The following is a 14,546-nucleotide window of genomic DNA, read 5'->3' as shown; positions in this document are numbered from 1 at the left end:
AGAATAAAGGATAACTTTTCTATTTTTGCAAATTATAATCTAACAATATATTCCATTACAACATTTTTGTTTTAAAACTTGGGGACCAAACATAGACAATGAAAAGAAACTCTGTGTGAAAATCATCTTAATACCTTTTATAGCTTTTAATCACTTTCCTTTATGACTACAGTCCCATAAAAGTGTGTAGGGATATAAGTATTGAATATCAGGGGCTTTATTAAAGCAAATCTGAGGTTCAGAAGTGATAATTAACTGCTTAAGTTCAGAAGGCTAAAAACAACAGAACTGAGATCAGACACAGTTAAACTCATAGACCAGTATCCTCTCCTCTTCCTCACATTACCTAAACAGAGAAATAAAGATATTTTTGCAGCACAAGGGATCTAAAATATTAAATGCACTTATTTCATATTCTACTTAATTAATCACAAAAATACTACTGTAAAAATGCTATGTAGAAGGAGGTCCATAGTCTATCCTAACAGGTTATGTCTATAGATTATCAACCATATCATTAGTTTATCAATCAGTCCATCTGAGATCAGTCATTGTTAAGGATACAAGCTTGTTAGATTATTTGGAGGACTTCAACAGACATCTGAGTAGTTTTGTAAATGTCACAAATATTAGTTTCACAGGAAGAAGTTAAAGTATAATTTAATTTGTCTCAGCTTGCTAAAGATTTTCCTTTTAACCTGAGGTATTTGCTTAAAGAGTTTAATGATACAATGACATATGATCCCCCAATCTCATCTCTGGGTAGATATACAAAGGAAATGAAATCACTATCTTGAAGAGATATCTGCACCCTCATGTTCACTGCAGCATTATTTATAATAACTCAACCATTGGAAACAACTCAAACGTCCATCGGTGAATGAATGAATAAAGAAAATAATACATACACACACGTATATGTATATATATAGGCACACACATTTTTATACACACACAATGTCATATTATTCAGCCATGAGAAAGAAAGAAACCTTGTCATTTGCAACAAAATGGACAGGCCTTAAGGATATTATGCTAAGTGAAATAAGTCAGTCAGAGAAACACACGCACTGTATGATCTCCCTTGTATGCGGAATCTAAAAAAACCAAACTCATTGGAAAAGAGAATGGACTGGTGGTTGCCAGAGGTAAAGAGAGGTGAAGGCAGGGAAAGTTGGGGGAAAGGGGTAATGGTTGTCAGAAGTATAAACTTCCAAAAGAAAAGGATATATAAATTCTGAGGATGCGCTGACTTTATTTTTCTGGGCTCCAAGATCTCTGCAGATGGTGATTGCAGCCATGAAATTAAAAGACGCCTACTCCTTGGAAGGAAAGTTATGACCAACCTAGATAGCATATTAAAAAGCAGAGACAATACTTTGCCAACAAAGGTCCGTCTAATCAAGGCTATGGTTTTTCCAGTGGTCATGTATGGATGTGAGAGTTGGACTGTGATGAAAGCTGAGCACCGAAGAATTGATGCTTTTGAACTGTGGTGTTGGAGAAGACTCTTGAGAGTCCCTTGGACTGCAAGGAGATCCAACCAGTCCATTCTAAAGGAGATCGGTCCTGGGTGTTCATTGGTAGGACTGATGTTGAAGCTGAAACTCCAATACTCTGGCCACCTGATGTGAAAAGCTGACTCATTTGAAAAGACCCTGACGCTGGGAAAGATTGAGGGCAGGAGGAGAAGGGGATGACAGAGGATGAAATGGTTGGATGGCATTACCAACTCAATGGACATGGGTTTGGGTGGACTCCAGGAGTTGGTGATGGACAGGAAGGCCTGGCGTGCTGCGGTTCATGGGGTGGCAAAGAGTCAGACACGACGGAGCGACTGAACGGAACTGAACTGAACATACAGCATGGTGACTAGAGTTAACAATACTGTATTGTAGAGTTGAAGGTAACTAAGAGAGTAAATCTTAAAAGTTGTCATTACAAGAAAAAACATTTGTAGCCATGTGAGAAGATGGATTTTTACTAAACTTATGTTGTATATCTTAAACTAATAAAATGTTATATGTCAATTACATCTCTAATATAATTGGAAAAAAAACTGCTCAACCAAGGTAGAAAACTAAATTACCTTCCCATTCTCTCTACATAAAACGGTAATGCAAAATTATTGTCCTACAGACAACAATTATGCAAATTTTAAATAAAATGCAGGAAACATAGCATTATGTAAGTGCTTTAGGCTTCCCAGGTGGCCCAGTGGTAAAGATTCTGCCTGCTAAGGCAGGAGACCAAAGAGACACTGGTTAGATCCCTGGGTTAGCAAGATCCCCTAGAGCAGGAAATGGCAATCCACTCCAGTGTTCTTGCCTGGAAAATCCCAGGGGCAGAGGAGGCTGACAGGCTACAGTCCGTGGGGTCACAAAGAGTCGGACATGACTGAGTACAAGATAAGGGGCCTTAGGCAGAAGAACCCCAAATACACATTAGATATGTACTTTAGAGTACTATGGACTTACCCATGTCACAATAAATTTTAATTGTTTGTTCTAGTTGTCTGCCTTTCCCCCAGGCTGACCAGATAGTATGTAGTCCTTGCTGTCCAAGGGACTCTCAAGAGTCTTCTCCAACACCACAGTTCAAAAGTATCAATTCTTCAGCACTCAGTTTTCTTCACAGTCCAACTCTCACATCCATATATGACCACAGGAAAAACCATAGCCTTGACTAGATGGACCTTTGTTGGCAAAGTCATGTCTCTGCTTTTTAATGTGCTATCTAGGTTGGTCATAACTTTCCTTCCAAGGAGTAAGCGTCTTTTAAATTTCATGGCTGCAGTCACCATCTGCAGTGATTTTGGAGCCCCCCAAAATAAAGTCAGCCACCGTTTCCACTGTTTCCCCATCTATTTGCCATGAAGTGATGGGACCAGATGCCATGATCTTCGTTTTCTGAATGTTGAGCTTTAAGCCAACTTTTTCAAGCAAGCAGCAATCTATCTAAACATACACTTAAATCAGATACATCTAGGGCATTAAATTTTTTCATATTTATAAGCACTGTTTCTTACTAATCATTATTTTCATTTAAAAGAAAGTTTTTCAATTAGATTTATCAAATTAAGTAATTCAGTTCAATTTATGACAATGAAAGACAAGAGAAGGAAATGCAAAACACCCAAATGGTTTAATTGCTAATCTGAATATGAAGGGAAAAAAATAATGGAGGACTGAGTTTAAATGGTTTAAGTTCCCTACTGCTAAATCAATGTATTCAAGAGTAAATAGCAACTACAAAAGTATCTTGGAAACCGGTAGTTAAACATAGCCTAAAACAGTCAACAAAATTTAACAAATCAATTACTGTTGAAATATACTTCAAACTATTAAATTCCAAGATTCCCATTCTAAATTATCATAAGGAATCTATTTAGATGAATCAAGCCTATTATATGTAGTTAGTTCAGGTTTAGGAAACACTTTTCAATACAGAAAAATATCTGACCATTTTATCAACAACTTTAGAACCAACATGACAGCTGTAGGTAACAAGGAAAGATTATTATTTTCAACTGGAAGCATAATTTTTATATTCTGCTTCACTAAACCAAATTTTTGGAGAAGGAAATGGCAACCTACTACAGTATCTTGCCTGTGAAATCCCATAGACAGAGGAGCTTGGCAGGCTACAGTCCATGGGGTCACAAAGAGTCAGAAACCACTTAGCAACTAAACAGCAGCATTTTACTACAAAGGATATGGTTTCATCAGATCAGATCAGATCAGTCACTCAGTCGTGTCCGACTCTTCGCGACCCCATGAAATGCAGCACGCCAGGCCTCCCTGTCCATCACCAACTCCCGGAGTTTACTCAGACTCATGTCCATTGAGTCAGTGATGCCATCCAGCCATCTCATCCTCTGTCGTCCCCTTCTCCTCCTGCCCCCAGTCCCTCCCAGCATCAGAGTCTTTTCCAATGAGTCAACTCTTCGCATGAGGTGGCCAAAGTACTGGCGTTTCAGCTTTAGCATCATTCCTTCCAAAGAAATCCCAGGGCTGATCTCCTTCAGGATGGACTGGTTGGATCTTCTTGCAGTCCAAGGGACTCTCAAGAGTCTTCTCCAACACCACAATTCAAAAGCATCAATTCTTCCGTGCTCAGCCTTCTTCACAGTCCAACTCTCACATCCATACATGACCACTGGAAAAATCATAGCCTTGACTAGACGAACCTTTGTTGGCAAAGTAATGTCTCTGCTTTTCAATATGCTATCTAGGTTGGTCATAACTTTCCTTCCAAGGAGTAAGTGTCTTTTAGTTTCATGGCTGCAGTCACCATCTGCAGTGATTTTGGAGCCCAGAAAAATAAAGTCTGACACTATTTCCACTGTTTCCCCATCTATTTCCCATGAAGTGATGGGACCGGATGCCATGATCTTCGTTTTCTCAATGTTAAGCTTTAAGCCAACTTTTTCACTCTCCACTTTCACTTTCCTCAAGAGGCTTTTTAGATCCTCTTCAATTTCTGCCATAAGGGTGGTGTCATCTGCATATCTGACGTTATTGATATTTCTCCCAGCAGTCTTGATTCCAGCTTGTGTTTCTTCCAGTCCAGCGTTTCTCATGATGTACTCTGCATATAAGTTAAATAAGCAGGGTGACAATATACAGCCTTGATGTACTCCTTTTCATATTTGGAACCAGTCTGTTGTTCCATGTCCAGTTCGAACTGTTGCTTCCTGACCTGCATACAGATTTCTCAAGAGGCAGGTCAGGTGGTCTGGTATTCCCATCTCTTTCAGAATTTCCCACAGTTTATTGTGATCCACACAGTCAAAGGCTTTGGCATAGTCAATAAAGCAGAAATAGATGTTTTTCTGGAACTCCCTTGCTTTTCCTATGATCCAGCGGATGTTGGTAATTTGATCTCTGGTCCTCTGCCTTTTCTAAAACCAGCTTGAACATCAGGAAGCTCACGGTTCACATATTGCTGAAGCCTGGCTTGGAGAATTTTAAGCATTACTTTACTAGCGTGTGAGATGAGTGCAATTGTGCGGTAGTTTGAGCATTCTTTGGCATTGCCTTTCTTTGGGATTGGAATGAAAACTGACCTTTTCCAGTCCTGTGGCCACTGCTGGGTTTTCCAAATTTGCTGCCATATTGAGTGCAGCACTTTCACAGCATCGTCTTTCAGGATTTGGAATAGCTCAACTGGAATTCTATCACCTCCACTAGCTTTGCTCGTAGCGATGCTTTCTAAGGCCCACTTGACTTCACATTCCAGGATGTCTGGCTCTAGGTCAGTGATCACACCATCATGATTATCTGGGTCGTGAAGATCTTTTTTGTACAGTTGTTCTGTGTATTTTTGCCATCTCTTCTTAATATCTTCTGCTTCTGTTATGTGAAACCCAAATAAGACGGTAGGTGTTGCAAGAGGGCATCAGAGGGCAGACACACTGAAACTGTACTCACAGAAAACCAGTCAATCTAATCACACTAGGACCACAGCCTTGTCTAAGTCAATGAAACTAAGCCATGCCAGTGGGGCAACCCAAGATGGGCGGGTCACGGTGGAGAGATCTGATAGAATGTGGTCCACTGGAGAAGGGAATGGCAAACCACTTCAGTATTCTTGCCTTGAGAACCCCATGAATAGTATGAAAAGGCAAAATGATAGGATACTGAAAGAGAAACTCTCCAGGTCAGTAGGTGCCCAATATGCTACTGGAGATCAGTGGAGAAATAACTCCAGAAAGAATGAAGGGATGGAGCCAAAGCAAAAAGAATACCCAGCTGTGGATGTGACTGGTGATAGAAGCAAGGTCTGATGCTGTAAAGAGCAATATTGCATAGCAACCTGGAATGTCAGGTCCATGAATCAAGGCAAATTGGAAGTGGTCAAACAAGAGATGGCAAGAGTGAATGTCGACATTCTAGGAATCAGCAAACTGAAATGGACTGGAATGGGTGAATTTAACTCAGATGACCATTATATCTACTACTGCAGGCAGGAATCCCTCAGAAGAAATGGAGTGGCCATCATGGTCAACAAAAGAGTCTGAAATGCAGTACTTGGATGCAATCTCAAAAACGACAGAATGATCTCTGTTCATTTCCAAGGCAAACCATTCAATATCACAGTAATCCAAGTCTATGCCCCAACCAGTAACACTGAAGAAACTGAAGTTGAACAGTTCTATGAAGACCTACAAGACCTTTTAGAACTAACACCTCAAAAAGATGTCCTTTTCATTATAGGGGACTGGAATGCAAAAGTAGCAAGTCAAGAAACACCTGGAGTAACAGGCAAATTTGGCCTTGGAATACAGAATGAAGCAGGGCAAAGACTAATAGAGTTTTGCCAAGAAAATGCACTGGTCATAACAAACACCCTCTTCCAACAACACAAGAGAAGACTCTATTCATGGACATCACCAGATGGTCAACACCGAAATCAGATTGATTATATTCTTTGCAGCCAAAGATGGAGAAGCTCTATATAGTTAGCAAAAACAAGACCAGGAGCTGACTGTGGCTCAGACCATGAACTCCTTATTGCCAAATTCAGACTGAAATTGAAGAAAGTAGGGAAAACCGCTAGACCATTCAGGTATGACCTAAATCAAATCCCTTATGATTATACAGTGGAAGTGAGAAATAGATTTAAGGGCCTAGATCTGATAGATAGAGTGCCTGATGAACTATGGAATGAGGTTCATGACATTGTACAGGAGACAGGGATCAAGACCATCCCCATGGAAAAGAAATGCAAAGAAGCAAAATGGCTGTCTGGGGAGGCCTTACAAATAGCTGTGAAAAGAAGAGAAGCGAAAAGCAAAGGAGAAAAGGAAAGATATAAACATCTGAATGCAGAGTTCCAAAGAATAGCAAGAAGAGAGAAGAAAGCCTTCTTCAGCTATCAATGCAAAGAAATAAGAGGAGAACAACAGAATGGGAAGGACTAGAGATCTCTTCAAGAAAATCAGAGATACCAAACGAACATTTCATGCAAAGATGGGCTCAATATAGGACAGAAATGGTATGGTTTCATACACAAATATAAAAAAATGAAGGAGAAAAACAAAGAATTGAACTTACAACAGGCTATGATTTGGCTCTTCAAATGATCAAATGTGCATACTAATTCCTATACTGGTGACATATTTGCACAGAAATCACTAAATTCCACCTGCAGGCACTTCGTGTCAAGTGAGTATAAACAGAAATAATTTCATGGCAGTTGTGTCATAGTATCCTAAAAATCGTTGTACAAGTCAGAACAATAACAGATTTAGTTGACTTATGGTTAACTGATGGATTAATGTCAAAGAGCTTATTAAAATTCATTATGATTTCTCCAATTCTAGAAATAGGTTTCTTCAAAAGGTACATATATAGACAGTGTATATAAACAGACATAGAAGTGATGGCAATCATACCTTCATAAAAATTAAAAGTATTCCAAGTTCTAAAATAAGTCTCTTCCTTTGGATATAAGATTAGCATCTAAGTTATTTTACTTATAATGAATTCTGAAAGAACACTGAAAATAACTACTAGTTTAATTAAAGGTGTCCAAGAGGCGTAGGTTAATTCATTAGCATGAAGAAAGATGTATGATTTTATACAGTATCTGCAGTGAAAAAGCAAAGATATATTTAATTAAAATTATAATTCTATGATACCATGATAAAATGATTTCTTTAATCAGGGACAGCAAATGACTAAGAAGAAAATACCATTGGTAACTCTTCAGTACCTAAAATTATATGAAAGATTCAGGAAAAGTTACAGGATAGAGGGAGAAAAGAGGATTCAGTTACTAAATTCATCATATTATCTAGTTCCCAGACATTAAAGACTGTTTTACGCTTCTAATCATTATTCTGCTAGGTAAGGCATTTGATGATAGCGTGCTACGAAGGACTTAGACTGGAGGTAGGTAGAGTGAATGTATTAACCAGAGTTCTGTCATTTATAAGTTGTGTGATTGTGGATAAGCCACTTAGTATCTACCAGGTCTTAAGTAAGAGTCCACATAAAAAAAGTAAGGATGATTTTGAAAATCTGTTTAACTGTAACATGAAGAAATTCTGAATGTTTCAAATTCAAACCTTTTCATAAAAATACTTTATTGGCATACAGTTGCTTTACAATGTTATTTTCTTCTGTACAGCACAGTGAATCAGCCATATGTGGATATATAACCCCCTTTTTTGGATTTCCTTCCCATTTACATCACCAGAGAGCATTAAGTAGATTTCCATATGCTATACAGTAAGTTCTCATTAGTTGTCTATTTTATATATTTTTTTTTTTCCATTTATTTTGGTTGTATTTATTGGCTGTCTGTAGCACTTTATAATTTCCAGTGTAACAGTCATCCTTAGTTTTTGTTAATTATTATTCCTGAGAATATTATATTTTGTGTGCAAAAGTAATTACATTTTCTAACTGCTGTTTTTTAGATGCATAAAAATACAATTGACTCTTTTCCAAAAGTATCATGTCTACTATAACAGGTATTGTTCAAAGTAAAGGGAAAGTCTCAATCACTCAGTCATGTCCAATTCTTTGTGACCCCATGGACTGTAGCCCACCAGGCTCCTCTGTCCACGGAATTCTCCAGGCAATAATACTGGAGTGGGTTGCCATTCCCTTCTCCATATTTTATATTTTTAGCCTTCATGTTCTATAGTTGCCGCTGCTGCTAAGTCGCTTCAGTTGTGTCCGACTCTGTGTGACCCCACAGACGGCAGCCCACCAGGCTCCGCCGTCCCTGGGATTCTCCAGGCAAGAACACTGAAGTGGGTTGTCATTTCCTTCTCCAGTTCATGAAAGTGAAAAGTGAAAGTGAAGTCGCTCAGCAAGTGTCCAACTCTTCGTGACCCCATGGACTGCAGCCTACCAGGCTCCTCCATCCATGGGATTTTCCAGGCAAGAGTACTGGAGTGGGGTGCCATTCCTTCTCCAATAGTTGCCACTACATACTACAAAATATATAAGGAAGGATTACAATCAAACAAACCAAATAACTACTTGTAGCATATTGGCATAGCCAACCTATATACCAAATTGGTAATTCTAGTGAGGCTAACTTTTCACTTTTTTTTTATTAACTGACTACTACTCATAAAGTTATCTCTCCTTTGAAATACTGAAACTTATTCTTTGCAGGTTATATGCTTCCACAATCAAAGAAGCTTGAAACTGAACTAAGTACACAAAATGAAAAGTTAGCCACAGTGAGACTGTTAAGAGTTGCTTTTTCTGTATCTCCCTAACCTTGACACCTAATCTGTTTGTACCAGCTATAAACCACAGACCAGATCAATGGAAGTGCGTGTGTGTTCAGTCGCTCAGTCATGTCCGACTCTTTGTGACTCCATGGACTGAAGCCTGCCAGGCTCCTCTGTCATGGGATTTTCCAGGCAAGAATACTGGAGTGGGTTGCCATCTTCTCCTCCAAGGGATTGAATGTCTCCTGTGTCTCCTGCACTGGCAGGCAGATTCTTTACCACTGATGACTTGAGAGGCCGGATCAATGGAAGAGGAAACCTCAAAACTAAAGCTCGGCTAAGTTTTAGATTAAGAGGTTCACTTTAAAATTTGAAGTGAGCTACAAAGAAAAAACAAATGCTGATATACAGAATAAGGCTCCTAAAGAAGACAAAATTCATATCACAAGATGATACTTTAAATCCATAAAGGACATTTTATAGAGCAACTTAAAGCATTTTATAGAAGAAATTACCCAATTAACTTTCTTGACATTTCTGTGAAGTATTACCTGTATTCCCCAAAGGAGGCAAAAAGAAACAAAGGAACTAAAGTTACTCACTTTGCCAATGACATAGCTCCTTATTTCACATCTAGTGTTTTAATGTGTGAAAAAAAGGTGCTCAGCTCCATAAGAAATTACATTAACTGAAATGCCTCAGCATTTTGAAAAATACTGGACTTCTCATAAGATGTGAGTGCAGAGATAGCACAGTGACTTACTATGCATTTCACCTAATCACTTAGTTCCGTATATGTCACAGTATTGGCCCTCAGTGAATATAGGCTATTAAAGACATCTAACAATTACTTGAGCTTATATGTCAGGTACTGTGCTAAGTGCATTATACATATTAGTGCACTTAATCCTATCAACAACTCAAAGAGGTAAGTAAATTGTTACTCTTCATTTTACAGATGAGGAAATGAAGGCCTAGGTTAAGTTTACTTGCCCAAGATTACAAAAAGATACAGCAAAGATTTTAACAAAGGCAGCCCAACTTTGGACCTTATTTAAAGATCATCACTGTAGAAAAAATAAAAGACTAGTGGTAAGAAACTCTATCTATACTCTATCCCTTCTATTACCAAGTCCTTGGAGAGAAATTTCTTGCTCATCTTTGCATCTCTTCTCATGTCTAGCATTGTACCTTAAACACATTGTTCCTCATTAAATGTTTCCTGAATAAAATTAAAATCACATAAACAAATTAGGCTTCATTATCCTCAACTATAGAATGGAGATAAAGGTACCTTCACTGTCTAGGTGGTTCTCATAGTATGGTCCCTGAACCTGGAAACTTTGTCAGAAATACAAATTTCAGGCCCTGTCTCAGGCTTACTGAATAGAAAATAGTATTTTAATAAGCTTTCCAGATAATTCTCATGCATGCTGAAGTCTGAGAACCAGCAATCTATGTTATAATTACAAGGATCAAATGAGTACAATAATGTGAAACCACCCCAAAAAGAGAAGGTACATCATCATCATTGAAAGAATAAATTATGTTCCTTGAAAAAACTTAGTGATTTTGCTAGATCCAGATAAAAATGAACATTAGAGATGAAACTGATCATGAGGGAATTCCCTGGTAGTCCAGTGATTAGGATGGCAGAGGGCACAGGTTTAATTCCTGGTTGGGGAACTAAGATTCCTGCATGCTGTGTGGTGTGGCCAAAAAATAGGACATTTATCATGAAACACTTTGTGAATAAAATATTACTATTTTAGATTTTATCTGGATAATGTATGGTATTCACAATGCAGAGAAAAAACACTATGATCCATAAGGTTGTAAGTAGAAATCCGATAACTTAGTTATGCAGTACTTCAACACAGAGAGATGACAAGTTGCACAGGCTTCTTACCTGACCAGTGTCCAGTGGAGACACCAGATCTGTCTGTGCAGGTCTCACTTACAGGTCTAAACACAGTTTCCCATCCTCCAGTAGCATAGCGCCAATTGTGAGATTCCAAAATGAGTGTTCGCTGGGTGCCATATGCAATCATGAAGCAGTAGACCACATGATGGAGTTGACAGCCATAGCCACAGCCTTTGTTGATGTTACACACCAGCTTCTTGGCTTTGCTGCAGTCCTTGGGATTCTGTCAGTAAGGAAGAGAAACAAAGGCGACAATTAACTATGGAAATGTTAACTTCTCTTTATAGGTGGCAAATGTCAAAAACCAATATAATAAGCCAGGACCAGTCCAGTATATCTTAATAAGCAAGGAATTTAGTTTTTAAGATTAGATTTCAAAGAATCCACTGAAAATTTTATGTGCATACTTTGGGAGATGGCAGTGAAAAATATCAGTTACTTCAGAAACATCACCAACAAATGTGAAATTAAGCAGTTACATAAAAAAAATAATAATACTCTTTCACTTCTCTATCACTCGGAACATGCAAGTATGATCCTCTTTGAACTCAAAGTTGCACACATTGAAATCTTGATAAAAGGAGCAAAATAGTTCATTTACTCCAGCTGCACTTCAGCATTCTGAGCTTATTGCCTTCACAGATGAAACTCAAATTATCTTAAAGGAAAAACTATAATTTATCTAATAATTCTACCTATTCCAGATTTCAAAATGTCACCAACAAAATGGACTTTTTCATTATGGAAGTAAAGCCACTGAATACTATAAAAGGATATGAGTTCAACAGTTAAAAAATATCAGTCATAGGACTTTAAGAAAACAAAATTGATGCTACTAGTAATTTTCAAAATAAAATGTAGAACATGCTTTATATCAGATATATTGAGAATATGTTATGCAAATTTTTAATCAGGCTATCCATTTTTTCTTATTTACATACTTTGATATAAGATGACTAGCAAGTGGTTAAAACACTTTAATATTATTTGTATTATCTAACAATGGGTCCAGTGGGGTCCAGTGGGGTTAAGCAAATGTGAAAAATTCTTTTTTCCCTTTCTAAGGTATCAGCCCCATCATATTTCATTTGGGCTATTTGTAAATACCCTAGGCAGCTTAGTTCTTCAAATAAAAATCTGTTTTGACAAGGACTCCTTAGCCTGAGAATTTCAAGCTCTTCTGTCTGTAGGTCCGGGAGAGAAAGAATGGGTACTTTCAGGAACAGCATCTTTTCTTCCACATAGCAATAAGCAAGGTAATCAGTTCTCAATTTATATCAGCCTTTAATAAAGCAGTTGCCAAACCACAAATCTACAACTATTTTCTAGGGACATCATCTTGTCATGTCATCATCATACTTGTCATGTCAAGTAGAGCCCTAGAAACAAAAGCTAGGATGATTAGGCTATAAAATGATTTGGAAAAAAAAAAAGCTGAGAAGGGAAAATGCAACACACAATTACTTTCAGAATTATCTTTCATATTCAGATGTGCCACTGCACGCTAGTCCTTTCAGATCAAAGAAGAACCTATATCATCAAGAGTCTTGTAAAGAGTTAGAGCCCTTAAGAATTCAAGAAAGCCCAAACAAAATTCAGCAAGATGTGGTCAATGCTGTTTCCTCAATCAAGTTCTAGAGCTGCTGATTCTCTTTGCTTGAGACTGAACTCAAGGACAGACTCCTCAAGCTATAAAGATTCCCACTTTAGCCACGGAAGATTTGAGAGGAACAGAGGGGGTGTGATGTTGGAAGACCAATTCATTTACTTTCTTACAATATTATTCAAGGATCTGGGAGTAAATAATGTTCTCAAACTGATTCAAAGCTTTATTATTAACTCAAGAGTGCAAAGAGTATTGACATTTGTTAGATTTTTCATGATTTGTAAGAAATAAAACACCCTGAATATTTCTGAAATTCATATGAATGAAAATGTCCTTCACATATTTTTCAATAAACATTTTCTTTTACAACTGCTTTGAGATGTACAGAATTATTGCCAAGTTAGTACAGAGATCCCATATACCTCACAACCAGTTTTCCATATTATATCTCATATTAGTTTTAATTTTTTTTAAGGAAAAAAGAGAGTAAAGGAATATAATAATTAAAACATCTGACATTTAGTTTTCAAACTGTAGATTTTTTTTCTGAAAAGTAGGCTCACATCTACATTAAAAAATATACCTGTATTTCTTGAGAAAAGAGTTTAATTAGAACCCAATGTTTCAAGAACTGAAGTCTAAGGAAAAGAGGATAATTTATGAAATGAAGCGTATTTCAAGAGTCTTAATGTGTCTCCAAGTAAGCTGGTGACAGAATATATTAAATCTTCCTGTAATGTCAAAGATAACACAGAGAAAGGGAAAAAAGTCTATTATGTTTTGTTCTGGAATGAGAAAGGTCTACATATACACGTAACCAATGGAAGACTCTAAGGCAGAGAGTGATAAGAGAAAATGAATGGCTGTTTGGAATGATAATAGTTAGACAAAACACTGAAAAGACTCAGAGCTATAGCCCATTTTTGTTTTTTTAACCAAAATGATATTTAAAAGTCTGCAAAATTCAAAGGGTCTTATTCATAAAATATTCATAAAAAAGAGAGAGATAGCAAGAAACATAAAAAGTTTTTGTTCTAACACAAGATTAGGCTCATCAGAATAAATATCTAGAAAAAAAAAAAAGCAGATATATAATAGGTAAACAAAGCAACAACTCTGAGATGGATAGGGACTTATTCTAATGGAAAGGAACCTTATATAAGAAAACCCATTATCAGAGCTAAGTCTTTGTTATCCACCACTGTTACGAAGTAGCAACAAATAAAGAGATTTATGGAATTCTAGAAACGTGAAACAGAGCCATTGTTATACATACATACATTCATTATACATAATCTCCAAATTTCTTACCAAACAGACTTTGTCAGTTACCACTGATCCTCATTTTATACTTTTCTGTTGATGTCTGCAAAACACTTGAAGTGTGTATGTATTATTCGTAAGCAAGAATATAGAGAAGGGCTTCATTACTAAAAGCTTTACTTTAATCATGTTATCATTCTATCAGGCTAGCTATTTCTGATGATAAAATCTGTTTTTTGTTTGTTTCTTGTGTGCCTAATGCACTCTCTTCTATATTTCTCTACTAGAAATGCCAAAATGCAGCAGATAATTCTGTTCTACACTGTAATTCTTTTGCCTTTTCCCCTCCTTATGGTTTTACGCTGCTCCCTCCACTCATCTCTCCCTCTCTCATTCCCTCCCTATCTCCATTTCTCTCTCTCTCTCTCACACACACACACCACACACACACTCTTGGAATATGGTACACTTTCAGCAGATAGAGGCTCACTAAGAAGCAATTCTTGTTGGTGAGTGGGAGATGGGGAAATATAGAATGAAAATGTTCCCCCATA

General features: G+C 37.4%; 1 protein-coding gene across 5 annotated transcripts in view; it reads right to left on the bottom strand.

Annotated features, from left to right (window-relative positions):
* The window catches only part of FUT8 (fucosyltransferase 8), a 329,084-nt gene that overhangs the window by 55,062 nt on the left and 259,476 nt on the right, over positions 1 to 14,546 (bottom strand). For all 5 annotated transcript variants that reach the window (XM_055538372.1, XM_055538374.1, XM_055538371.1 and 2 more), the window contains one exon: positions 11,109 to 11,346. In XM_055538372.1, the coding sequence (XP_055394347.1) occupies positions 11,109 to 11,346 (238 nt within the window). The remainder of the gene's footprint in view (positions 1 to 11,108; positions 11,347 to 14,546) is intronic.

This window comes from Bubalus kerabau, chromosome 10, assembly GCF_029407905.1.
Source record: "Bubalus kerabau isolate K-KA32 ecotype Philippines breed swamp buffalo chromosome 10, PCC_UOA_SB_1v2, whole genome shotgun sequence".
NCBI lineage: Eukaryota > Metazoa > Chordata > Mammalia > Artiodactyla > Bovidae > Bubalus > Bubalus kerabau.
The sequence above is the reverse complement of the archived record's forward strand: the minus strand, read 5'-3'. Positions and strand labels throughout refer to the sequence as shown.